At 36.1% G+C, this 27,555-nt stretch overlaps 2 protein-coding genes across 5 annotated transcripts in view; one reads left to right on the top strand and one right to left on the bottom strand.

Moving 5' to 3' along the window:
• Positions 1 to 16,769, top strand: part of LOC113094271 (smoothelin-like) — a 62,479-nt gene extending 45,710 nt beyond the window's left edge. Inside the window, exons 11-21 of one of the 4 annotated variants that reach the window (XM_026259974.1) lie at positions 2,741 to 2,896; positions 3,465 to 3,540; positions 3,702 to 3,734; positions 4,881 to 5,039; positions 6,154 to 6,216; positions 6,305 to 6,368; positions 7,450 to 7,623; positions 7,711 to 7,831; positions 8,743 to 8,894; positions 12,190 to 12,358; positions 15,513 to 15,651. In XM_026259974.1, the coding sequence (XP_026115759.1) occupies positions 2,741 to 2,896; positions 3,465 to 3,540; positions 3,702 to 3,734; positions 4,881 to 5,039; positions 6,154 to 6,216; positions 6,305 to 6,368; positions 7,450 to 7,623; positions 7,711 to 7,831; positions 8,743 to 8,894; positions 12,190 to 12,337 (1,146 nt within the window). In that variant the 3' untranslated portion in view covers positions 12,338 to 12,358; positions 15,513 to 15,651. Of the gene's footprint in view, positions 1 to 2,740; positions 2,897 to 3,464; positions 3,541 to 3,701; positions 3,735 to 4,880; positions 5,040 to 6,153; positions 6,217 to 6,304; positions 6,369 to 7,449; positions 7,624 to 7,710; positions 7,832 to 8,742; positions 8,895 to 12,189; positions 12,359 to 15,512 lie in introns of all 4 variants that reach the window. The other 3 variants (XM_026259973.1, XM_026259976.1, XM_026259975.1) reach the window with 3 other exon arrangements.
• A 318-nt stretch (positions 16,770 to 17,087) lies between these two features.
• Positions 17,088 to 21,538, bottom strand: LOC113094260 (selenoprotein M). Its single transcript, XM_074559903.1, has 5 exons — positions 21,356 to 21,538; positions 20,589 to 20,624; positions 20,424 to 20,458; positions 18,661 to 18,739; positions 17,088 to 17,787 (listed from the first exon to the last, which is right to left on the bottom strand). Exons 1-5 carry the CDS (start codon positions 21,452 to 21,454, stop codon positions 17,575 to 17,577), a joined length of 462 nt encoding a protein of 153 aa, XP_074416004.1. The 5' UTR covers positions 21,455 to 21,538; the 3' UTR covers positions 17,088 to 17,574.
• Positions 21,539 to 27,555: the final 6,017 nt, after the last annotated feature.

Here is a 27,555-nt window from a genome sequence, read left to right as displayed (position 1 = left end):
TCATTACATTATGGAAAATAATGAACGTTTTCACAATATGCACATTTTTTGAGAAGGACCTGTAGATTAACGTTTTTATGAGCTGGAACTCAATCTTCAGTGAGCCATGCAAAGATGTACATTGCGATTTAAAGGTTTTTTAGGAAAAGTATAGAGGCCCATTTGGAGGAAGCAACAGCCCAGGCTGTGCCTATTGTTGAGACCATTGCTGCTTTACAGCAGGAGAAGCTTGTAAGGCAAGTTATGGTGCTTTGTTGATGCCCTTGGACTTTCTTGAACCAAGACTGACACGAGCAAGATGTGGATCCAGCAAACAGCAATCCCTTTGATGGGGAAGTAAACCCAGTGCTAAACCCTCCAATCTTTCCTGGCGTTTGCCACACATCATCGGTGTCGTCTCCACCCGGCAGTGTCTCAAGGAAAAATAGCATGGTAATACAAGTATGTTTTTTTTCCTAGACATTTAGCAGAATGTAAACATGTAGTAGTTTTGGCAAACAATCACTTTTGCAATTTAAAGTGAGCTAAAAACAGACTTGCATTGGGATTGCGAGCCATATCTATATACCACTCTTTTGATATGGACCAGTTTACTACCTAGGATCACTTACCAATCTAATTGCAATCATATGATCACTCTCCTCACAAATAAACTGTGGCTTGTTTTTTGCTGGCATTTCTTAGATGTTGAGGGCTAATGTGTTTTTGAGCCTACATTTAGTGCAAGTAAAATACTTCACTTCACAACTGTTATAACCAGATGACTTCAGCTCAAGTTGTACTTTTACTCGAGTGTGGTTTTCAGGTACTTCAGACATTTGTCTGATTGTAAACATTAATAGTTTTGATAAGGTGAAGAATAGCTTTTGCAATAAAGTGAGCAAAATGGGATATGAGCAATATGTAGAGACCACTTGGTTTGGGCCTTTCAATTTGGGCATTTATTTACTACTCAGAACACCTAAGCAAACTAATAGCAATCACCTGGCCATCAATAACATCTAGCATTGCGGTTTGCAAAAAAAAAAAAAAAAAAAAAATCTTCTTGTCGGTGAACTTTGACTCAGAAAGATGGATATGGTAAGCTTTTGCCAATTGAAATAAGTAGTATTTTGCATACTTATGCTTACCAATGCTGGGAAATAGTTTTTCCTTCATGAAACTGCTATCATCATCATTTGGATGGCTTTGGTTTTAAAAGGATCATTTTCCACTATGTATTATTATTAGTCATCTGCACTCGTAGTGAATCACAAGGACTGGAAAATCTGCCAAGAAAACCATTTTAATGTAGGGGTTCAAGTTAAAGATTTTCTTTGAAGCTTGTGCCATACTTTTTCTTCACAAATAAAACATACTGTAAACTTACCCTCAATTTTTTCCATTTTATGGCTTTGCGCAGTACATTTGAAAACAAAATTAATCATATGGCCCATTTATGTCTGATTAATTGAAAGTCTTAGTGTCTGAGTTTGCTTCCAGGAAGAGATTTGATTCACTCAGATCAGATTTTCCAGGGATCTCTTGATTTAGGGCAAGTTACGCTCTAGATACAGTACAAGTAGTTCAAGTGAGAAGGAAAGTTTGTGGTATTTTTTTTTTTTTTTCATTAATCACTTTAAAAAAATTAATTTAAGTCAATATTAGAGTTTTATATTGAAAAGTAATGTTTGTGTAGCACTTAAAAATGCTTTAGTTGGTTAAAAGCTAAAACGTGTCTAAATTTGCTAGTATGAAGCAAAGCCTTGTTAAGCTGGTATTAGTATTATTAGTATTATTACAAGATTTGCAATGGGCATTCGGGTCTATTTCTGCACAAGTCTGTTGCAGGTCTTTTGTATTTATTTGGTGATGTAAATAATTGTGAATGAATGCCAGACTCTCATTTTAGGAATAGCACTTTTGGATTATATACTAATGATTTTTAATAGAACTGCCAAAGTTAGCACATTACCTTGTGAGATTAATTAAATGTCTATTCATTTAACACCCCTAATGCATTTACCTTATTTGACATAACAATTGCTTAATTGCAGGGTTTTACTGTGCTAGTGCTTCACTTGCATTTGTGTGTGTGTGTGTGTGTGTGTATAGAATAAAGTTTGGAGCTGAAATATAAAAAAAAAAAACAATTTAGGAACACAAGCATCAATCTGCAATTTGTAGATTCCAGATAGATTTAAAAAAAAGTTGTCCATTGTTTTTTCTTTTTAACAAGCATTTTATACCGTGTGGATACCTAATTTTCCAGTGCTGAGTTTGACTTGGATGAGAGCAGCAGGCTGAGGTGCTCAGGGACATTCACAGAAATCACGGAGCGCTCATTCCTGTCTAAATGTCAGCAAGCTTCCATGGCCTTTGTGTAAACACAGCTGTAGTCATAGATCAGATCTCCCTTCCAACAGCCCCCTTTTTCCATCTCCTCTGTCTGCTGTAAGGATTTCACTCACTTATTGCTCTTTTTTTGTCCATCTCTCCATCACTCTGCAGTTTTATTTTTGGATGGCTATTTTTATCATTTATGCTATTAAATCCTAATGTCAGTTGTGTTGCTGTTGATTATAGCCTGCTTTAGGGATTAGCTGTTCAGAAGTAAAATGACATGAAACGTCACCATATATACTAAAGTAGGGTAATGTATGCTAAAGTAGTAGCATATTTACACAGTTTTACTGTTAAAGTTGTGATCATTTTTAAAGTGTATCATACATCTCTGTCTTTTACCCCCCTGCACACACAGATGGAGACGGGTGAATCTGTGAGCGAGGCGTCCCGTGATGTCCCTGTGCTTCCGAACGGCTCATCCATGACCTCCATCAAAACTGAGGTGCAAAGTGATAAACTGACTTCAGAGAAGCTGCAGGAGATTGAGGACGAGGAGATCCTGGACAAAATGGTAATTTATTTTTTTCTGCTCTTATACGGCTATTAACACGAACAACAACAAAAAAATGATCAAAGATGATGCTCATGCATACAACATGTGAACCCCAAAATGAAAACTGTCATCATTTACTCATCCTTAGGTTGTTCCAAACCTATGTGAGTTTCTTTCTTGGTTCTGTTTTGAAGATTGTTGGTAACTAAACGGTTGCCATTAGCCATTGACTTCCACAGTTAAAAAAAATTACTGTGGAAGTCAGTAGCTACCATCAACTGTTTGGCTACATACATGCTTCAAAATGTTCATTTTTGAGAGAATGTTCATTTTTGGATGAACAATTGGTTTGAATTTGGCTCACAGCATTTATTGATCATGTTCCACCCTCTTTAACACAAAATGTTCCTGTTCTTTCTTTTAAAGAAATAAAAAGATATGGAATTTGACCCAGCTTTACTTTTAAAATACAAGTTCCTGGTATTATTGTGCATGATTTATTCTTTTTTTTTAAGAAGTACAAATGAGTTGCTTTATTTTTATTATTATTATGGTCTGTTTGAGTGGTGTTTGTTTGTTTTTACAGCTTGATGATTGCAAAGATTTTGAAGAAAGGAAAATGATCAGGACTGCAATGAGAGAACTGCGAAAGAAAAAGCGAGGTGATTATCTCTATTTGTTTTCTTGCACAGCACTCATCTCTCCTTCTGTTCTTTCTTTATTCTCTCTATGTACTGAGGGGCGTCAACATAGAAAGTGTATCAGTTCACGGTCTTCTTTACCTCCCTTTTGTTGAGTGCTGTTTCTCTCTCTTTGCTCTCAGAGGCTAGACTGGGATGCACACAGGAGGAAATGGGTAGGGTTCTTTGATTGTGTGTGTTTTTGCCCTACTGACCCTTTGCTAATGCCCAGGGCCTTAGTGAAGGGTCAGTTTGGCTTCATTTGGCTATAGACTTGGTTTGGATTTGAAGATACGGTATGTATTTTTTATGTGCCACGTGTGGTTTGTGTGATACGTGTGATCTGGTCATATGTTTGGACCATGCATGAAAGTATATTTATTTGGTTATCATATGGTACTGCTTGCTCTGTATTTGCTTGATCAAATCTTCACACAGTACTATGATCATCTGTGGTGTGCAATATTGACTATAAATTATATCTCGGTGTTTTCTGGGGTTTTGACACTATTTTGCTACATTATTGCTGGAACCTTAAATATTTTAGATACAAGCATTATCTTTTATGTTGAATTCGCAAATTGAATCAGTAAATACAATGGCTGTTTCCAATCAAATTAAATCTGTATCAACAAAATCCATTTCTGCACTGCAGAAGTAACACAGCTATGCCAAAGTGAAATTTAGATGGATTTACACACTGCTAAATGCAGTTCAGAGGTGGAATGAATGCATTTACACAAATGCAATGTAAGTTATCTTTATTGCAGTTACGACTGCATTAATAATATATAAAGAAAAATTGTGGGTGGTGGTGAAATATAGCATTGATAATCATGTTTATATCGATAATATTGTTTTTAAAATGTAACTCACAATGTTATGTTTGTGTATTATATTATAATTATTGAGCTGTTGTAAAAAATCATTATTACGTTTAGTATCGCATTAATATTACAACTTGCAATTGTGCTGATATTCAGGAAGAACGTGTCAGCTGGCAAACTGTTTAAAAAACTATTGTGATAGTAAATATTGCACAACCCTACTATAGTGTAAATCTAAAATGTTAATGTTTCCACACAAGTGCTTTATAACATGATAGTGATGGAGTGTGAAGTGTGTGATTTCTGTGTCTCTAGAGTTGCAAAATAAGGTTTTCAGACAAGTTTCTTGGACACACTCCCTAGTCAGATAGTCTCGCCCATGTTGATTGTTGCAAAAGTACTAATATGGACACATGTTTTGTGCATCCCTGATCCATACTCCATCTTAACCCTGAATTCTTTTGCTGACGCTGTTCATTTTAAATGTGTCCTCAGACCAGAGAGAGAAGGAACAAGATCTGCGTCTGCAGGAGCTCAGACAGCAGCGGGAGGGGAGATCTCAGAAAGCCCGTGATGAAGTCGTGACGAAGAAGATCGAGTGCTCTGCAGACGGCTCCACTATCAGTCACGTCACCAATCGTGTTTCCCATTCAGGTAGCACAGCAGTAATGTGGTGTACTCTACTTGGCTGGATTGTTTTCCCCCTCTGTAGTCCCCTTAAATTGTAAGGTTTATGTTCAAGATTTTGTAACAAAAACGATCATAGTTTTGTTTTACAAGACCTTGGGAATTAATTAATGTTTAGGTATTTAATATCAGCAGACACGTCAGTAGACTCCTTTTTACATTTTAAGAGCCCTTCATGAAAATGTTTACTAGTAAAACTCTCCTCTAAAATAATGAAGCATCTGTGTACCTTTAAAATTGCATTCAGGTTAGTTTTGACCTGTAAATTGGTGCACGTATCTTAAAAATCAGTAATTTTTGGTATAGGAGTATAAGTTTGGAAGTGGGTTAAGACATTTCCAAGACAGTTACATTGTAGTACATTGTATAACTTTTTGTCCGTTGGTTAGATTTGTCTAAAAAAATACTTTTGTAAAATATATTTAGTCTCTTTCTCAAGTATCTCACACACTTTAAGGACTGATTTGTGTTGGTAAATGCACACAAATACTACAAAAGTATGTAATGAAATCCACTGATTTTACTTGATACTGGTCATTTTTAGATATGTTTTGCCTCAAATATGAATTTGCTGCCTATTAATAGTTAGTAAGGTAGCTGTTAAGTTTGGGTATGGGATAGGATTCTAGAATATGTCCCTGCAGAATTAGTTATTAATATGTGTTTTGTAAGTACTAATAAAAGGCAAATGTAGTAGTAATATGCATGCTAATAAACAGCTAGCATTGTTCTTAAACTAAATTGTTTCCTAAACTAAATTGTTTTTTATTTACGGATGCATTCAACTAAAATTTTTCACACTGAAAAAAAAAATATATATATATTTTGTCCATCACAGTGGGTTTTCTGTAGTTTATGTAAAAACGGACATTTCAAAGAATCTCTTCATTCAGTAAAAATTGAAAAATATTGTAGTGTTATAGTAAAATAATTCTCTTTTATGATTGGCTGGCCACTTTAAAATTAGAAACAACACTTAGAGCTGGGGGGGTCCAGTTTTTTCTAACGCTGCCTGATTTTTCAATGCGCCTCTTGTTCTGGTGTGTAATTTGACTGTGACACTGTCATTGCTTGTGGCCAGATGATAATGGCAGGACGTCCCGCAGCACTATCATGGAATCCAGCTATGTTCAAAAGTCAGACAGTAAGTTTATTCTGTTTGAGCTCAGCATTCAGTCTTCCTTTCTACCAGCCCCCATGTCAAACCCACGTTTCTCTTATCTCCTCTTCAGAAGGAACAGTGCAAACTAAATCCTACAGTTACTCCAGCACCACGTCCACTAGGAAGGTTGGCAGGTGAGTCAGTGCTTTAAAGTCAACATGAACTCTCTTTGGTCCTGGTCTTATTTTATACGACGTAGTTTATTTTGAAATCATTTACATTTATTCATTTAGCTGACGCTTTTATCCAAAGTGACTTACAATTGCTATATATGTCAGAGATCGCAAGCCTCTGGAGCAACTAGGGGTTAAGTGTCTTGCTCAGGGACACATTGGTGTCTCACAGTGGATTTGGTCTCTCACACCAAAGGCATGTGTCTTATCCACTGTACCAACACCACCCCAAAAAAGCAACAATGCATTAAATTGATCAGAAGTGAGAGTAAAGATTGTTATAATGTTATAAAGATTTCAAATAAATACTGGAGAAAATCAGATCCTGAATGAAAAATCTAACTTCAGTGATAATTTGCTCACCCTCAAATTGTTCCTAAGAATTTTGGACTTACTTTGTTTCATAAAACCGCTATTTAGCATGTGCTTACAATTAAAAGTGAATTTGTCATAACATAACAGTCCTTAACTTGAAATATGCACTGTACTGTATCACAGTTTCCACAGAAATATGAAGCAGCACACTGACTACAACAGATTTAGTAAAAGTGCTGTTTGTATTTTTTTTTTTTTGGATAAATAATAAAAAAATAAATAAAAATGCTAAATTATATTTAGGAAACATGCAAGTTCACATACTTGTTTCTCTGAAGAACTTAACTAAAGCCAGATATTCTACATGGAAATGTGTTCCGTGTCAGAATGTCAGTTTTTTTGTTTTGGTCTGTGATTTCCCCCGCAGCAAATTTAGCCAACCTGGGTTGCCTGTGTGCTGAGTCATGTGTCTGCAGGCCAGCAAACAAACCGGGTCAGAGACTGCATATTATACCTGGCCTAAAAATATATTAAAACACCGATAAATCAACTCATCACCTTATAGTGCAAGGCTTGTTGTCTTCCATTATGTTCCTGTTGCATGTCCTCAATCTGGCAACCCGCATGAGCATCGAGTCGGAGGACCTTTAAGGTCTTTCGTCATAGTTGGGAGATTTATTCTGTAATGTACTCTTTCTTATATACTTTTCCTCTCTGTTTCTTTCAGTGTTTTTGACCGTGAGGACAACACATCTCGTAGCTCGAGCAGAACATCAGCTCTTGAGCGCAGACAGGCGGAGAGATCAGAGCTGATGAGGGCTCAGACGTTACCCAAAACATCTGCAGCACAGGCACGGAAAGCCATGATCGAGAAGCTCGGGAACACTGGAGGCTCTGGAGGGTGAGCCTGTGGTTTTCACTCACTTTCAGGCTCATTTAGCTCCCAGAAATACCACCTGGTCAACAGCATTTCTCTTTCTGACTGTAGCAACTCAGCCATTACTCAAGTAAACAAGGTGCAGCGCTCCACAAGTTTTGGTGTCCCCAATGCGAACTCCATCAAACAGATGCTGCTGGACTGGTGCAGATCCAAGACCCGTTCCTATGAGGTAACTGGAGAAAATCAGATCCTGAATGAAAACTTAAACCTCAGTCATCATTTGCTCACCCTCATGTTCTAAAGCATTTTGGACTTTCTTTCTTTCATTAAACACCGTTATTTAGCACGTGCTTACAATTAAAACTAAAAGTGAATGAGATCTAGAGCTATCTAGCTCCAAAAATGTTAAAGCAGCACAAAACTTGTCCTAAAAGCAGTCCTCAACTTGGAATTTAGTTCAATGGTGTGCTGTACAAAGTACTAAAGTAGCTTCATATGAGGAACAGACTGAAATAGAAGTCATTATTTACTCATTTCTAATTTCTTATTCACACTATTTCTTTAAGCTTTGCTGTATTTGTTTAATTACACTATCATTCAAATGGCTGGGGTCTGTAAGCTATTTATAAAGAAATTAATACTTTTTTTTGGCAAGGATGCATTAGATTGATCAATAGTGTTAGTAACACATTTATACCGCTACAAAACATTTCTATTTAAAATAAATGCTGCTCTTTTTAAATCAAAGAATCGTGTAAAATGAAATGTATCATGGTTTCCACAAAAATATGAAGCTGTGCAACAGTTTTCAACACCGATAATAATCAGAAAGGTTTCTTGAGCAGCAAATCAGCTCAGGATCATGTCACACACTGAAGGCTGGAGTAATGATGCTGAAAATTCAGCTTTGCATCGCAGGAATACATTTCATTTTAATATATATTCAAATAGAAAACAGTTATTTAGAATTGTAAAAATATTTAATAATATGACAGGTTTTACTGCCTTTCTGATCAAATAAATGCAGCCTTGGTGAGCAGGAGAGACTTTTTTTTCAAAATCATTTAAAAATCTTACTGAACGGTAGTTAATCGTTGTTCTCTGTCTTCATATTGTTTCTCTCTCCTTCGTTTCATGAAGAATGTGGATATCCAGAACTTCTCCTCCAGCTGGAGTGATGGCATGGCGTTCTGTGCTCTGGTGCATAACTTCTTTCCAGAGGCCTTCGATTACTCCAGCCTCAGTCCTGCAAACCGCAGGCAGAACTTTGAGGTGGCCTTCAGCACAGCAGAGTGAGTCCAGAGTTGCATATATCATATGATCAAACACAAAAAAGAATTCAGAACCAATAACATGACAGACAGAAATGCAATTCAAATTTGACTAAACGGTTGCTTCTGACATCGAGCTCAACCAGTCGTGTGTTCATATAGCAATGTTCATTAATGCATTCTTACATTAACATGTTGCATTTAATTTCACAATTTATTTAAGAATGTTCTTCTTTAGTGACAAAACACAAACACAGTCTCTTCTAAACATTGGCCTTGTACAATTAATGGGTTGCTGTTACCGCAGATGGAAAGCTGGCGGCAAACAGTTGTTTGTGTGCAAGTGTTTGTGCACATTGTTTTAATTCCGTTATAACCAGGCAAATATCCAGACGTGTCATGCGCACTTTCTGCGTCTTGAGCTGATCAAGTGCCTGGATATCACAGCGGTGAAGCAAGGCTGTACAGTCTCAGTAAACCATGCCAGATTGAGGTGGTCTGCTGCGTCCGCTACAGCATACTGCTCTGAACCGTCTTGAGATATGCCATGCTAATTGTGTTCAGCTCGTATTCTTGTAGGTTTTTTTAGTGGCATACCTATTTTGAATAATTTTTTGAATCAGATTTTGAAACCATGCAGAGAGCGTGTGCAAATATATGATGCTATCAGCAGGCGCAGCTGATTCTTAGTGAATTCTCCCATGTTTCTTGTACACACTTAAGAACTCAGTGTGACTTTTAAGTAGAAATATCTTTAATGTGTTTTTTGATTATTTTAATGCATCCTTGGTGAGTAATTAAAGAGTAAATGTTTTTGAAAATGTTTTGCTTTGTTTTAATACAGCCAAAATGTTAACAAGTTCTACTGATCTGCATCTCCAGTCCTCTCAGATTATTCATCTTTTAATAGCTGTCATTTCCTTGTTCGTTCCACTTAAATAAACAAACCTTAATTACTAGCTTTTTAAATTATGATATAAATTCCTTCTCTGCTTATTTCCTTTTTGGTTTCCCAGTTAACCTAACATTCATGCATTTCTAAATGAGAAACATCCAGCTGAATGCTCACGAGTTTTCCCCAGAATAGGAAGAGCATTACTCAGAGTCAGTATTGTTCGATGACCAAAGAAAATAGGCCTTGACCTGCTTCCCCTTTGGTCAGTCTGTGTCCAGGTAATTCCAGTAGACACTTTTTCATTTCATTTTCCTCCACCTAACTGCGAGCACTGGTTTATCACACTACCCCAACTGTTGTCATCATTAAAGGCACCATCTGTAATTGCTGTTGTGGCCTGAAGGTGAATTCATATACGGTTATTTAAGTTTAAGTATACTGTTGTTTGTTAGTTACTAGTCCTGGCAGATCTCGAGCTCTGCTGTCATCATTTCCAGTGGTAGTTGCCACATTGTGTCACTTTTCAATTATTTAAGGTCCGAAATTTTCGTATGCGTTTTTTTTTTTTTTTTTTTTATTCGTCATCTTTTCCTATCAAAATCCTTGCTACCGATGTGAAAACGCGGTAATCTGAATTTTTTTATGAAGCAGTGTGTAAACGTGATTAACATTAATTAACATTAAACGTGATTAACGTGATGTTGTATTTATTTTTTCACTTGCGAAAACTTCAGGCGAAAAGTTTTGACTCAAAATTTCAACTCATTGAAAACTAATGAATTTGCTTCATGGAATGTTGTTGTGTCAAGTAGAGCTGGGTGATATAGGCAAAAATATAATAATGATAAAATGCGTCATATCGGTCAATATTGATAATTATCACTCGAAATGTAAAATCTTTTAAGTTTAAAGGCAGATTACTTCCCATGAGTGAAAGTTATAGAAGCCAGAGTTAACTGTGGTTTTAAAAAATGTTTTGTCAGAACATGATAAACACTTGCTAAACAGGTCTGTACAATATTCAAAAAATGTGTGATTATAAAATATTTTTCTCTATCAAATATGCATGAAAAATCCTATGCAAGTAAAATCTTTTTTTTTTTTTTTTTTACTAAATATCCTAATATAGTATAATTAGTATAATATAATTAATTCATTAGTTTCTGCATTCTAATGGCTGATATTGTTTCAAGTCATGAAACAGGTTTGTGCTCCCTGACTTTAATGGCATGGTGCAGATGGAAATTTATCTTAGTTAAAAAATGTTAACATCCGTAAAAACTGTAACAACCTTATATTTATAGGGTAAAATGTAAATTAGCCTTTGTTTTACTCACCCTCAAGCCATCCTAGGTATAAGTGACTTTCTTCTTTCTGATGAATCCAATTGGAGTTACATAAAAAATTGTCCTGGCACTTCTAAGCACTATCATTGCAGTGGATGCGTGTTTCTGTTCAACAGTCCAAAACATGTTAAATAAAGCGTGCACATCCATAATCAAACGTGCCTCACATGGCTCCGGGGGGGTGAATGAAGGCCTCCTGTAACGAATCCATTTGGTTTTGTCAGAAAAATATCCATATTTCTGGTGGATGATGTAGGGCGTTGACGTTGCGTGATAAGTGATGAATGTAGAGAGAGAACAAAACAAAAAACACCGGTCATGAATTAGAAGCACAAAATGAGGATCTGTAATGAAAAAAGTAGGGGGATTTTTATATAAGCCAAGAGGAGACTGGTTTTCCTTTACTAAAGTAAGGAAACTTTGCTTCCTTAAACAATTGTGGGAATAACATATCTCAAAAGGTGTGCCCCATCCATTTGAAATACGGATATTTTTCTTACAAAAAACGCATGGATTCGCTACATGAGGCCTTTATTGATGCCCCATGAGCTGTGTGAGGCATGTTTTATTATGGATGCGTGTGCTTTATTTAAGGAAATCTGCTGTTCACTCAGTTCCTGGTGGAACTTTACAAGCATTACCAGATGTGTGCCTTTAAAGAGGTCAGTCTCCACTGCTCCAGCATGATCCCATCACTAAGCTTCTACAGGCTGTTTAACAGTCAGACAAACAGTGTTTGTCTGGAGACGAAGGGTTACATGTTTAGCCATCTCTTTTTGCATTGCCGTTATTGTCTCCATACTGTATGTTATTGTTCACAGCCACATTTGCATAATGAGATCACAGAATGGATGAATTGTTGCTCTTTTTGATGTTGTTTGTCTTTGCACATATATTTTTTTATGAATGTAAGGCATGAAAACACATGCTGTCATCACAGTGTTTAATGTTGGCTTTTTGATTTTGTCTTGTGTGTCTCATTTCTCTCTCCTCACTGGCTTTGTATATCCCACTTGTTTCTGTCCTTTTTCTGTCCTCTTCCCTTCCTCTGTCCCCCACCTCGACGTGAGAGTAGGAAGCTGGCAGACTGTCCGCAGCTTTTGGATGTGGAGGATATGGTGCGGATGCGGGAGCCGGACTGGAAGTGCGTGTACACGTACCTCCAGGAGTTCTACAGGGGATTGGTGCAGAAGGGCTTGGTCAAAACCAAAAACTCCTCCTAGGGTCAAAACTCAGAGCAAACGGTGAGAGCCAGATCCGATCTTTGAGGAGAAACTCAGCTCAGTCAGTCTTGGCACTGGCAAGAATGAAACATGATGGAGCAAACTAACCTTTAAAACATTTCCTTTTAACATGCAATGGAAAAAAAAGATAGTAAAATAAAAATAAATCAGAGTGGTGGTGATGATCAGGAAGAGACTTGGGAATTCGAGAATCAGGAAAAAAATTGTTTGGAGAAATACATTTTTATTACTGAATTAAAATGAACTCATATTTTAAAATGGTGAAAATAGTAAATACCACATATAGTGACCCCCAAAAAGTATTTGCATGCTAAAAATATATGAATATCACAGCCTTCGATTATTAAAATATCAAACTAGTGACATCTTGTTAATGGTGCACTATAGGGCTGCATAGTCCTGGGTAAAACTGACCATGCAATATTTAGTTTTTCTGTGATTAGATTTTGCAATAAAATAGATAAAATAGCTATATATGGAAAGAAATATTTTTTTTGTTAAATGATTGGGGTGATTTAGTTGGTAAGCACATCTGCATAGATTTATTTATTTTTTACTCTAAGGACTATTTTATTGTATTTTGTTTTATTTGTATTGTTTGAGTGTGGACCATACTTTTAGGGCTGTGCAGGTTTGGTAAAAATGAAGAATTTGAGTTTATTCTTCAGAAGTACTAACTGAAACCTCTTTCAGTAACCATAAAGTGAACAGTTTTTAAAAAAAACTTTCTGCTTTAGTTTCCTACAGCAGTCCAGTTTTCCTTTTTGACTCTTTCAGTATGACTATACAAATAAAATTATATTAAACATGATAAATATATTGCAATAATATTATTTTACAGTAAAATGTATTTATAGTACACTGTAAAATTGCAATACTAATATTTACCTTTTGCTTTCAAAACTATTTTAACTAGTGAGCTTTTATTTTGGTGGTTTGCTGGCAAATATATTTGTAGCTTGATTCAGACTGAAGCGCAGCACTGTGTTCATTTACTGTATTTTAAGTATTTTAAGCATGTCTGAATCACTCAGTTCACAGTTAATTAACCAAGCTGCTTTAAGACTCAGAAACTCTGTATCATGAGCTGCATGCATGTTAATGAACACAGAGCTGTGCTGAACCCTGAAACATGCAGCACATATTTAATAAATTATATATAACATTATTATGTTAAGTATTATTATTAAGTATTGTACTTTAAAAAAAAATAACACTGTACTATGCATTGGCAATGTTTTTTTTAAGAAACACTACACAAGAAATATTAATATTACATGATGCACCAAATACTACTCACCTACACCTGTGTGAACTGACTTCATACAGCCACTGAAAATCAGAAGCTGGTTAAAAGTATCTGCAATAATTCAGTTTGGGAAAACAGCGTATATTAGCAGATTTGATATTTTAAGAGTTACTTAGTGCCAAATAAAAGTCAAGATATTTGATCCAGTTATAGCACACCTGGACATTAAGCTTAAAAGGTAAGGCCTTTGGGTCTCACATGCGCACCATGACAAGAATTGGTATTTATCAGCGTGCTGTTAGTAAGTCTCTGACAATTAGCATAACAAAATATTGTGTGTCTGCCAGCTCACCCGCTTTTGTCAGAGAGAAAGAATATGAAACGACAGACTGAAGCAGGGAAGACGCTGATGCCCAAACATGGTCCTGCTCTTGAGATGTGAAACGAGCCCATCAAAGACTGGCCTGCTCATGCTTCCAGTGTAAAGAGCACATCAGATACTAAACAGAAGCTTGTTCTTGGCACATGCTGAATGTTTGCTATCACAGCTAGCTTTTTTTTTGTTGCTATCTTTTGCCTGACTTAGAAGAGTAACAATGGGTAAATAATTTAGAATTCAGTGCATCTTAACCTATGTCTACAGCGTCTTTCATGCTTTCAGTTACTGCAAAATCATTTGTCATTTTGTTAAAACAAGTTTACAGTAATGCACTTACAGTCAATCGAGCCATGCATTTTGAAGGGTTTAAAAACAGAAAAGTGCATTTATACCAAACTTTACCAAGGACCCTCACACACACACACACACACACACACACACACACACACACACACACATATATATATATATATTCATTACTTGAAATAACGCAAGTTATATTTTATTTTAGTAAATGTTTACTTAGTAAAACATTTGATGTACTAAAACTGAAACTCCAAAATCTAATAAATGTAAATGTAATTTAATAGAACTATTTAGACACATTTTAAGTAAAAAAAAAAAAAATGAAGCAACGTTGGTAAGATTTGACCTAAAAACAAATAACAACAAATAAAATAAAATAAAATTCAAAATATAAAACAGATAAACTGTATATCAATGATACTAAAATAACATCATGATCTGCTTGCATAATATATAAAATAGCTTTGTATTTTGATGTAGAGAAAAGAATTACAATGAGCTTCATATAGTTTTGAGGAAAATGAAAATTCTAAATGAATATTTTCTATTTATAATTTAACGAGTATTACAATGTATTTAGATTTTTGAGAATTAAAATATATTTTGTAATATATATATATATATATATATATATATTTATTTATTTATTTATGCCAGTTTCCAAATACATTAAAAAGGTCTAGTTTTATGTAGAATAATACTAAAAGTACATTATTATGAATACAACTTTTTTTTTAAATGCATATTTAGTTTGTATTTAAGTATTTCCCCCTTTAAAATTTTTACACGCCCCATTATGAAATGTCCTGGTGTAAATCATCCTGAAATTTTGGAACTGTACACAATTCATAACCAATTTCATGTTAACATATTTCATTTTTTGTGATTTGTATTTTGGTGCAGTACCTCATATCAAGTTATGTTGTTAGTGCATTACTGTTAAAACATTTTTACTCGCTACTTTTTTTCACAAACAAATTGAAATGAATGTCTGTGGTAATTGACAGTATGCTGTCAATACATTTTTAACTGTACTTCTTCAAAAGCAGCAGGAGTTGATTTATTCTCCAGTACATAGTGAGTAAATTCTGTATTGAATGGCAGTGCTGCACCCTGTTGGTGAGGCATATCAACAGTTAATGTAGACCGCATATAAAGCATCATTTAGTTTGCATTGTTTCCATTGTTTTATAATTGGTCTGTGCTTGTCTTTTCATTAGGGCCTATGCTGACTGCATGCCCCTGCTGGAGGTGGAGGACATGATGATCATGGGTAAGAAACCAGACTCCAAGTGTGTGTTCACGTATGTTCAGTCATTGGTGAACCATCTGCGCAAGCATGAGATGATGATGGCACGGGCGCAGCAGACCTCCAACTTCTGATGCTCAACACGCTCTTGTTTTAAACCTTTTTTTTTTTTTTTTTATCCTGTTACATTTTTATGGATGTTACTTACACTAGTTCGTTTAAACACACAGTAGTTGGCCGAAAAAAAATGAAAATTGCATGTTATATTTATTGTAACTCCCAAGATGCGTCTTACTTGATTTCATGTGCTAAAAATGAAACATGATTTTATATTGATTGCCCATATGTATGGTTTTAAAAGCTTTTACGGTACTGCTGTTAATGGAGCTCAGGCCTGCATGCTTTCACAAGCTTACTTGAAGTTTTAGTTCGGTTTCAAAAAGAAATGAAGGTTATATGTTCATTTATATGCAATATAGTTTATTTAAAAATGTTGCAAGAATATTACTCTCACTGCTTATGGCTCCAGCCGCTGAGTGCAAGATGCAGCTCATGAACTGTTTTTAAATGTTTTTCACTTAATTGAAAGTCTGGTTTTACACTGAACACAGAGCATTCGGCTAGTTTCTCTGCAGATTTTGAAGTGATATCAAATACAAAAACATGCATGTATAGATGCATTCATGATCTGTCCTTATTTATGGATGAGTATATTTTGGATTTGTTGATATTCCTGAACTTCATTTGGAAGCAGTGACGTTTGTCCCAAAACATAAGCTTAAAGGGTCTGTTTTTGTTCATCTTTATGACATGGCTTTCGGCCAGAAACAAAGTGTAACTTAAAACAGTGTGTGTATATAAATGAGTAACCCTAGTCTTAAGTCAATTTGAGAAGAAAAATATTTAATCCGTAAATTCACCTGAAAAGATGTCAATGATGTTTATATATTTGGTTCTAAAAATTGTTGTAGTTTGAATTGTTTTAATGACTGCAAATAATTAAATTTTGAAGACGAAAGTGCTACTGCAGCAGCCACACCAGAAGAGTGACTTTGCTTGGTACACGAAGGTTGCTTGAGTAGAGCTCATTAACATTGATTCACACTGAAAGATGAACATTAACATTATAATGTTTGTACACGCTCGTTCAAAAACTGTTGTTCACTCAGTATTTCCCTACACTTTGGTTTTGTATAGTAATCATTAAAACCATAAATGACACCAAAAATGTGTTTGTCATTTATTGCATTTTCACACTAGGAAATCAAAAAGATGTATAATCATAATGAGTGAACAAGACTTTACAATGAGAGCTAAGTGACTCGAGAAGATTGTTTTATTGATGGTGGAAAAATGGCAAGACAAAATTTTGTAAAACTCTCAAAAAGCATACTACTGTATGTGTATAAAATGATCTGTCTATTTCTAGATTCATATAGGTTGAACTTTCAAGGCTTCAAAAGGTGCATTAACTTTTTTCCCCCAGACTTCTATAATCCAGGGTTTTTCATAATTTTTTTTGTATAATAAATAAAAAAACCACTCATTTGCTGGGATGTTTAAGCCATTTATTTTCTCAGTGGTACCTTTATGCTCCCACAGACTGTTTGTGGAGGCCTGATTTGTGCCCATGAGAACAGAGATCATCAGTCCGCAGCCAGTCTCAGGCTTTTACAGCTGTGGACATCATTAACGTCCCCTTTGGGCAGAAATAAGGTTCTGTACAGAACAGTAAGAGCAAACAACTGTTATAGTTCACTGCCACAAACATATACTACTCACACACTCGTAGGCTCTCACACTTAAACAGGATTTCTAAATAGATATAAGTGTCTGAAGTCTGTAACACCACTCATAATCAAGTCAAGTTGCTGAATGTGTGTTGACCATAGTAGGAACTATTTTTAAACGATAATGTGGCCACATTAAACTCTGGAGAGAGCTAATCTGGCTCAGTTTTAGTTCTCACGGTAACTGTAAATCAAGTAGGTCTCACACCGCTGGTGTCCCACGCCATCTCGCTTACATAAGGGTTACAAATCTGTGTGCTGGGAATCGGCCTCTGATTGGTCCGTATCAGTCTTGGGGGGCGGGCTGGTGGACTGGCCCTCAAAGGGACTGTCTTTCGCTGGAGCGAAGCGGAACTCCTCTGGCACTTGGTCTTCGGGATTCTCTTTTTTATAAAAGCCCAGCGTTGCCAAGAGTGTGTTTATCTCCGTGCGAGTCATTTCAGATAATGGGATTCTCTGAAAGACAAACACAGCTAGTTCATAAGAAAAAAAGAAATGCATAGGTTATAAGGAGGACAAGATGCAATGATGCATCACATCATTTCTTAACAAATGCTAAAAAAAAAATCCCATTTATAAGGATGAATCTATTAAAACTTCACTGTTAACTTTTGTTTTATGTAGTGGTTAAAAAATAAAACTGCATGGTTCTTGCAGGTTTGGTTGTGCTTCGACTCTCGAATAGATGAATGTGATTTGAGACAACGGTGATACGGGACATATTAACATTTTTTGTTTTGTTTTTCTAACCGGTTAGTCCCTGGAGGTTTGTCATTTTGAAAGATCCTTAGTCATTTTTTTTTTCTTGTTCTTTTGACAACAAAACATAACACGCACTGCCATTTGTCCTATGCATGCAATTTCCTGTGAAATCCGTCCCGACTGTTCTAAAATGTACATTTTTATTATAAACTTTAATAATTTAACGCGAGTCTGATAGACTTGCAGTTTTTATAATTACAACTTTCACAACTGTTTTATGAAGTTTAATACATAAATTGTCTGTCTGAAAGGGAAACTATTACAAATGCATATGCAATAAGGTTAACCACAAATATAATCGTCCATGCCTTTTCAGTGCTTTTTTTCACTGCATGTCTTTAGTAAAATCTGACAGTAGTTTATTAATGCCAAAAGAAGGATAAATGCAGCAGACATATCATGTAAGTAGCAGTTTCCAGAAAAGACTTGACACTTTTGTGAAAGTTGCACTTAAGAGAGAATTAACCAAGTGCTTGTGGTTTTTCTAGACTGGAGAAGAAATGATAGTCAGAGGTTGCTAATCCTGGTTTAAAAGGACGTTGAAATTATAACTACGATTTTACTTACATCTAGTTCATCATAGTAGTGGTTGAGAAGGACGAGTTCAGGGTCGGCCCCAGGAATGTGCTTCATCACCAGGTTGTGGCTGAAAGGATGAACATTAAGGATGTACTAAACACTTAAAGCTGCCTACTGCCTGATATCAGAAATAAGTGTCCTGAGAATTACACGTTTCTGTCCCAGCCAAGGATACAAGTAAAGGGTTAGTTCACCCAAAAATGAAAATTAGCCCATAGATCACTCACCCTCAAGTCATCCTAGGTGTAATGACTTTCTTCTTTCAGACAAATCCAGTCAGAATTATATTAAAAATTGTCTTTGATCTTTCAAGCTGTTTAATGGCAGTCAGTGGGTGTTGCACACATCAGTCCAAAAGAGGTTAAATAAAAAGCACTTATCCATAAAAATAAAAAGTGTCACACAGCTCCAGGGGTGAACAAAGGCCTTTTGTAATGAATCGATGCGCTTTTGTAAGAAAAATATCCATATTCAAAATGTAATAATCACTTTAATGTAGCTTGCACTCACTGTTGTACATGGAAGCAGTTCCGGGGGAATGACGTATGGAGTTCAGCTTTTGTGCACGCGCCGCTCAGAAGTGACAAAACAACGGTCATTAATTAGAAGTACAAAACGAGGGTTTGTAAAAAAGATTGTCGGAGGATTTCGATATAAGCCAAGAGGAGACTGGTTTTCCTTTGCTAAAGTAAGGAAACTTTGCTTCCTCTGATCCTGTAAACAACCATTCGTTTTCACAAGACTTACCAGTGCATGCACAACACCGACCTCCATACGTCATGCTCCCAGAGCTGCTTCCATGTACAACTGTTGGCGCAAGCTACATTATTATTACATTTTGAATGTGGATATTTTTCTTACAAAAATGCATCTTTTTGTTACAGAAGGCCTCTGGTCTTTTTTGGGTGAACTAACCCTTTAAGCTGTCAATGTATAGATCTGCATTCCAGCTGAACAAAGAAATGATTAAAAGGTGACGGATGTGGATACAGCACTGGATATCACATGGAAATGACCTGAAAAGCTGAAAGTTAATCTGTGTTTGAAACTGTAACCCTGTAAAGGTTTCATTTTTTTGATTGAATTCCAAAACAGGCTTCTGTTCCACCACAGAATGCATGGTAACCTTAGCTGAAGCTGGATGCTGTAGCTTGAGAACTAGAGAAAGAGCTCCAGCAAATACAAACCAAATATAAGTCTGGAGGGAAGTGAAAAGTGAGAAGGGAGTGGAAACCAAAAACAGATACATTTAAGAACTAGAGGTGTTGTTATTTTTGTCTAGATTTATATACATTTTATATTAAACATTAGTTGCCTTTGCAAAATTAAGGAGACTTAACATTTTAAATATATGAATGCATAGACACTAAATTAACATGAATACAGATTAAATGGGAAAAATATATTCATGCTTATTCATTAATGCAGTATTTTGTTACACTAAATGTCTTGACATTTCTAGTCCTCTATAATGACAAATCGAAATATGACGGAATAAATGATCAATTTATTAATTTGGGGTAAAAAACAATTTACAATTGACAAATCAGATATTTAAAATTATTTCATGTTTTAATGTGTAGATAAATGTAAAGACATCTTGCAACATCTTAATTGCAATAATAAAAAAGAATGCCAATTGCTTAATCCAATTATTAGTTATATTTAACAACACTTTAAAACATTTAACTTTTTTTTTTTTTTTTTTTTCATAACTGATTGACTGGCCATCAGGTGATTTTAAAGGATACTAAAGAGGAATGTCCTGGGTCACAAAGGCCTTGACCTATTATGAATTGAGAGGAGAAAGAAGTAAATAATACAACATAACCAGACGGGCTGATGTGAAGTTTCCATTAATAATTATTAAAACATGAATATCACAGTGATGATCTATGAAGTGAATGTAAGCTTACCTCCCTCAGCCTATTCAGCTGTCATCCACCACATGTCTGGAGAAAGTTGAGAAACAAGATATGTAGAAACAAATAAAGTACACTTCCAGTTACTAAATGTTGCATGCATTTTGTTACATGATTTATGTAGGTTCTCTAATCTGATTAGCCATCAAGAGTCCCAACAGCACTGGGACTTCTCTAATGTTTAATCGTTTAGTACTGTGTACTATTTGGGGGTGTTAAATTGTTTTCTTAAAGATTTTCCTCCGGCGAGACCGATTAACTAACTGACTTTTATTTTGACGTGAATTTCAGACAGACTTATATTTTGCCTTTCAATTTTAACTAACGAATTCTGCAGCAAAACGCTGGTTTTATTTCGTTATACAATATTGTTCACTAAACTCCTAAACATTAATCCAAACACAAACACTCAAGTTTATAAAGAGTAATTAAAAGCCTTAACTAAAAAGCTAAAGCTAGTTGAGCCGATCTCTTATTGTTTAACACCACTGAGCAAGCACAGATTTACCACGGCTATTTCCTGAACATGTCCCTTACTCTAGGGATTAGCCCAGGCTAGTACACATTCGTATAAAACAATGCGTACAAACCTCGGATCCTTGCCAATTCAAACAAACGACTAACAGTTAACGTTAGTTACACAAGCAGGAGGTTACAGTAAGTGTTTTCAGGTAAATTCTCATGTTTGCAAGCGTAGTATCTGAACGAGTCTGAACGCATCACTCTCTGGAGATAGAAGCTGAATGAAGGGTTTCACTCACCTCCACTTTGGCTCTCGCTAAACCGTTGAGTTTGTTCGTGTCCACTTCATATGATAAGATGACAGAGGGAAACAGGGCAGTGAAGATCAGCGTCCACATGCTGCAGGAGAAGATGCTCGAGCTCAAGCTGTCTGCTCTCCTGACTCTGCCACGTCACGGAAATCATATGTCGCTTTCTCTTTTTTTCATTTTTTTCTTGCTGTTTTTGAAGGGAATAGCTATCGCTATCTAGAGGCAGAGAGAGAAATTCCCCATAAGTGTGAAATGGGTATAAACGGGAATACGGATTTATAAATAAGATGATACAATTTCAGTGTTTGCTCTGGGTTTGTGTGACAGTAGCCTGTTTCATATGCTGAAGAAGAAAATATATACAATAAATAAAATATACATAATATAGGCTACAAATGTTATAAAACATGCAGATGTTTTGGAGTACTGTACATCTGTTACACGTTTAAGTCGTATTCAGTTTGGTTTGCAAACCTTGCAGCCAGATTTTAAACATAATTAACCCCAAAATGGAAAATTGCTTATTCACTCTCATAGATGTATGTCATCATAGATGTAGTTTAACTTCTCCATTGGAAACAAATTTGAAGAAATTCAGCAGTATATCACTTACTCACCAATGGATCCTCTTGCAGTGAATGGGTGCCATCAGAATGAGAGTCCAAACAGCTGGAAAAACGAAACAAAAATCCACAAGAAATCCACACCACTCCAGTCCATTAATATCTTGTGATGTTAAAAGCTGCATGTTTGTATATATATATATATAAAAAATCATCATCAAAATGTTTTAATGTTAAATCATACCATCTGACCATATTAACACTTCTTCCAGGAATAAAGTCTGTCTCCTGTTGGCTTCTCATCAAAATCCACCCTCATATTTGTTTAGATCTGTTTTTGACTGTTTTTGGCTTTGTAAATTTAGTGCTTGATCTGTGCATATCTCTCTTGATTCCTTCCAGGCAACCTTTTCAGAAAAAAAAACAAAAACATCTTGATGGATTTGTTTCTTACAAACATGGGGCTTTTCACTTCACAAGATGTTAATTGATGGAATGGAGTGGTGTGTATTACTTGTGGATTATTGTGATGTTTTTATCAGCTGTTTGGACTCTCATTCTGATGGCACCCATTCACTGCAGAGCATCCATTGGTGAACAAGTCTGATCTGAATTCTGAAAAAGTCATATTATGTGAAACATAACATATGTCTACTGTAACAAAGTGTGATGCTGCAGGCGATACTTGTTTTGACTTCTATAGTTCTTTGGACAAACATCCACATAGTGGTGTTTTAAATAGACACAAGGTCTATTATCCTGACACTGAACTGCTGTGTCATTAAGGAGTATTCTGGGTTCACTCTGCCTGAACATCTCTCAAATACAAGGATGTTTACAAAAAAGGCTTTGGAACAGCCTCCTCCTTCATTGTATCCTGCAACCTCTATACTGACTGTAACTCAGTATGCATTCAACATGCTGTAGTTGCATTTGTAGCATTTTTATTCTCAATGCATTTTACAGTGAATTGTTAAAGATTACACATTTTCCAGTTGATCACCTTAAAGTCAGCATGAAAGTGAAAGTATGACAGATTTTATATACTGTGATGTAATTCTGAGTGAAACATGAAAACGGCATGGGCTGGTGATTATATTCATCAGTTGTTGGATGGAAAAAGTGAATGTTGCATATTGTAATGTAATGATTGTAACTGATCTGAATGCAACTGCGTAGCTGCATCATATATATTTGTCAACTAATATTCTTTTTTTTTCTCTATTGTGATAATATGAGCGTTTTCATGAAATATTGTTCATTTTAATTTCACAGTGACTGGCCTATGCATATGTGTGAAACTAATCATATAAGCAGATGAATGCAGACAAAAAATATAGACTATTCACTTTATTATACACTATTATACTACAATTTTTTTCCTTGTACTGTAGTTGTTTTTTAGCTTTACATCTTTCTTTTGATCCCCTTTTCTTTAGTCAGATGTTAAAAACTCATTTGGGATGTTGGGAGACTTATGAAATATGTGTAGAAATATAAAAAAATAGAGTGTGGAAAAAATGAACGATGTGTAGAGCTAAATGCATGAATATTGTGTAGTGACCAGCATTGCCTCAGTTTTTGCAGAAGCTGACACAGTACAGAGACTCAAGTCTAGTGTGCAGGAGAGTGTGAAATACTGTAGAAGACACTCTAACCAGTGGCACTTTCAGCTTACATAATCACTCTCACAAACATACAAACATCCTATCTTATTAAAATGGCTCACTTTCTATAGCTATATAAGACACTTCAGCCATATTTCATAATACAATTTTGTTAAAGATCTTAGATAAACCCAATGCAAATAAACACAGCTTACATGCGGCACATGATTCTGAGTCTGCACATTACATGTGTTGGTCTGAAGTGATGGGGTGAGATATCACAAAGTGGTGATTTTCTTATAAGATGCTGTTATCAAATTAATGGTATGACAGGTGAATTTATAAAAGAATCATAGGATTATGCAGTTCAACAGCAACCAAACAGAAATTGGTTAATTATATTGACTCAATTATTTCAAACAATCTGTTTATTATTCCTTATACATCTGGTTAATGATTCTACAAACATTTCTGCATGTCATGCATAAAGCATGTGATTACTAAATAAATTCAGAGTATAACAGCATGAGCCATGAACATATTTTCTTCTCTGACCATATATCTGATTGAAACAGCTTTTTTAATAAAAAAATGAGGGTAGGACTTGGCTGGCTAGCGACCCAAAAGGGTTGGGTAGAGACCCAGGTAAATCTGGAGGAATAGACATTGTAGGCCCAGATGACCGGGCAGAGTTGAAGGCCCTCTGGTGGAGGTGAAGGAATGATGAACCACAGTGGAGCAGAAGGATTAAAGGGCCATGGCAGAGGTATGGCCTCGGAGGGCTGTGGTGGAGCCGGAGGGCCATAAGTCTCAGGTTGTGGCTGACAGTCCTTCTGGTGGGACAGGAGACCATGGTCACGCCAAGAGAGCTGGCACAGCTGGAGAACAAGGAGGAGACAAAGAGTCTGGCAGCTTTAGTACAAAAGGAAGGGTTAGGGCAGGGGTTTTCAAAGCTGTCTTAGAAGACACCAAGCACGGCACTGTTTCCCTTATCAGACATACCCAATTCAAGTCTTTTAGTCTCTACTAATGAGCTGATGAATGGAATCAGGTTTGTTAGATGAGGGAGACATAAAATGTGTAGTGCTGGGGGTCCTACAGGACAGGTTTGAAAACCCTTGAGCTTGGCCTCTGTGTGGGACGTCTCTAGGGCTGAATGGAACTAGAGAAAGATGGAGCGTGGGAGTCTAACAAGCCAGATTTGTCCAGGGGAAAGTAATTCCAAGAAGGTAGCCTGGATAGGAGTTAGCTCCACTTTCATCAGTTCTGCCATTGCAGGCTCTAAGATGGACAGTAGAGCAAACGCTGTGGACTTGGCAGCTGGCTCTGGGATGAACATGGCCTCGGACTAAGGGTCCACGATGGGCATGGGTGAGGACACCAACAATATAGGGCAAAGGAGGATGTACTTTCTCCATTCCTGCTTAGTGCACATAACCATTATAATTGTAACCAATGCAAAATGTCGTCTTTAGGATTGCTTCATCTACATTTAGTCATTTCGCAGACGCTTTTCCAAAGCGGCTTACAAATGAGGACAACGGAAGCAATCAAAAACAACAAAAGAGCTATTATACAAGTGCTATAACAAGTCTCAGTCAGCTTAAACCCAGTACACATAGGCTTTTAAATAATATAATTACTAAAAAGAATAGCAGTATAGAAAAATAATAGAGCAAGCTAGTGTTAGAGGTCTTTTTTGTTGCTTTTGTTAATTGTATAATAAATTAAAGAAAACATATGGAATACAAAAAGATTAGAAAAACTAGTTAGATTTTTTTTTTTTTAAGAATAGAATTAGAATAGTGACTAGTGAGTGCTTAAGTTAGAGGGTCAAATAAAGATGGAAGAGATGGGTTTTTAGTCATCTAAGATAGCGCACCTTACCAACTGACAAATCCTCACTGAATTTTGATCCAAAGAAAATCTTTCTAGATCAAGATCCACAAAAGCTGCTGCTATCCATGTTTCCATTCGTCATGATCATGGTGTGGTGAAAACAAAACGCTCAGAAATACAGAAACAAACACAGGATCAGCACAAACTACAATGCAATGACAATGGAAACCAGACTTATGATGTTGCTAAAAATAACAATATTTTGTGTATTTATTGTAATGCAATGTGTTCACTCGAATTAAGATTCAAAAACACATTATTTTACAACATTATTGTTGCTCCTCTCTACTTTGCCTTTAGTATACTTAATACGTTGTTTTCATACGTAATAATTGTAATAATGTAACAAAATTGAAAAAAATCCACAGTTGGCCTTTTTTTTTTTGGATTTTTTTGATTTGGCACACAAAGCATAATATGTGACTCATTTGTGTCATGATTGCCATGACAACGGAAAAGCGTTCTCATGCGGCATTTCATTTAAACTGAAACGGAGTATGAAACCAAAGCTAAATCCTAAACATTTAACCTTTTGGCTACCTCGCATGCTGTGGTGGAAATACAGATATTATCTATCATATCTCATATAGCGGCGCTTCAGCGGAATACCACGTGACATGAGCGTTACGTCGCGGGGATTAAATCGCTGACGAAAGCAACGCCAGTAGCGCTCGTGTAATAATGAAGCGCGAGCAGCAGTTCTGAAGGACAGCAGTGACCGTTCGCGTCTGTCATTGACATCAGGCGCTTCGGTTTGATTGGCGAAACAAACGTCGAAGAAAACCGCGACATCCGCAGATGAAATGCACCTGCCTTCAGCGCCCCATTTTCTCCTTCTAGACCTCAAAGTCCTTCGCCGGTAATGTAACAGGAAGAACGGGTACTGATGTGACACATCGGATCTATCTATTGAGTGAACGCGCTTTCACATTTATCCGCTTTATCGCATAATGATGAGCTTTTTTGATGTCTGCGAAACTATCTGAACACGAATATATTTATCAGTGAGTTTGGTTTCCAGCGGTGCCAATAACATTCCCTGTCTACATACCACCAGTTCTATTCAGTCGGTCTTGAACGAGGAAATTGGGTAAGAAATAGACTGATGCAAACACTATTATTATAATAGAGCACAAGTGCAAACACGCTGAGTGCTTGCACAGGTATGACTGATAATTCGTACATAATTAAAAAATATAATAGCCTATGTGTTATGTTATTATTATTACAGCTGTGGTTATATACATTTAGATTGGACCCATGTGCTGTGTCTTTGCTTCAGTGGTGTTAAACTGATACTCAATTGTTTATATATTTTCAATCTGGGTTTTATTTATTGTTATCATTTATATTGTATGTATAAACGTGTGACATTAAATCAATATGTGTTAGGTGTGTGTTTGAAAAAGAGGAACGCATGTGCATTTGTGTAACTGTGGCTTTATTCTTAGCAGACAGCCTTTCAATGTAATTAGCATTATCAGATATCCAGTGGTTCAAAAGCTTCTTCATTCGTCCTCTAATAAGAAACACACAGACACAGAAGTAGGTCATAATGCAACATTATTGTAAGGTGACCTTCAGCAATTTCTCAGTCTCAAACCTCAAGTGTATAACTATGATACAAAAGTATTAGAATATTTACATTGCATATATAAAACCACTCATAAAACAACAGTGCACCATGTTAACTAATTTGCAGTGATTTTAATTGTACTTTACCATGGACAACACAACAAGTACAGTTCACTCAGTTGCTATGAAGGGACTGAATCACACCCACCCCTACAAATGTCTAATTTTTTAAGCTTCTCTAATTATGCATTAACGCTTTCAACACTCAGCACATCTGCATGCCTAAAAAGCATCAATCTATCAATCTATCTGTCTCTTTGTCTCCCCATCTATTTATATATAAACACATATTTCAGTGCAAACACAATGATTCACTGCTGAATTTTTGCACGCATCCACTGATGTGGGTGTATATGTGTGTATGCATATTCGTGTTCGTGAATACATACACAGTGACTCATTGCGTTCAGGGTCATTGCTAGGTGGAGTCTATATTTTAGTCTCTTTTCTTTTTCCTGCTGGTCACATGCTTTGCGTTATTCCG

The sequence above is a fragment of the Carassius auratus genome, unplaced genomic scaffold (genome assembly GCF_003368295.1).
Source record: "Carassius auratus strain Wakin unplaced genomic scaffold, ASM336829v1 scaf_tig00215316, whole genome shotgun sequence".
NCBI lineage: Eukaryota > Metazoa > Chordata > Actinopteri > Cypriniformes > Cyprinidae > Carassius > Carassius auratus.
Note: the sequence above shows the minus strand (reverse complement) of the source record. Positions and strands in the feature narration are given on the sequence as shown.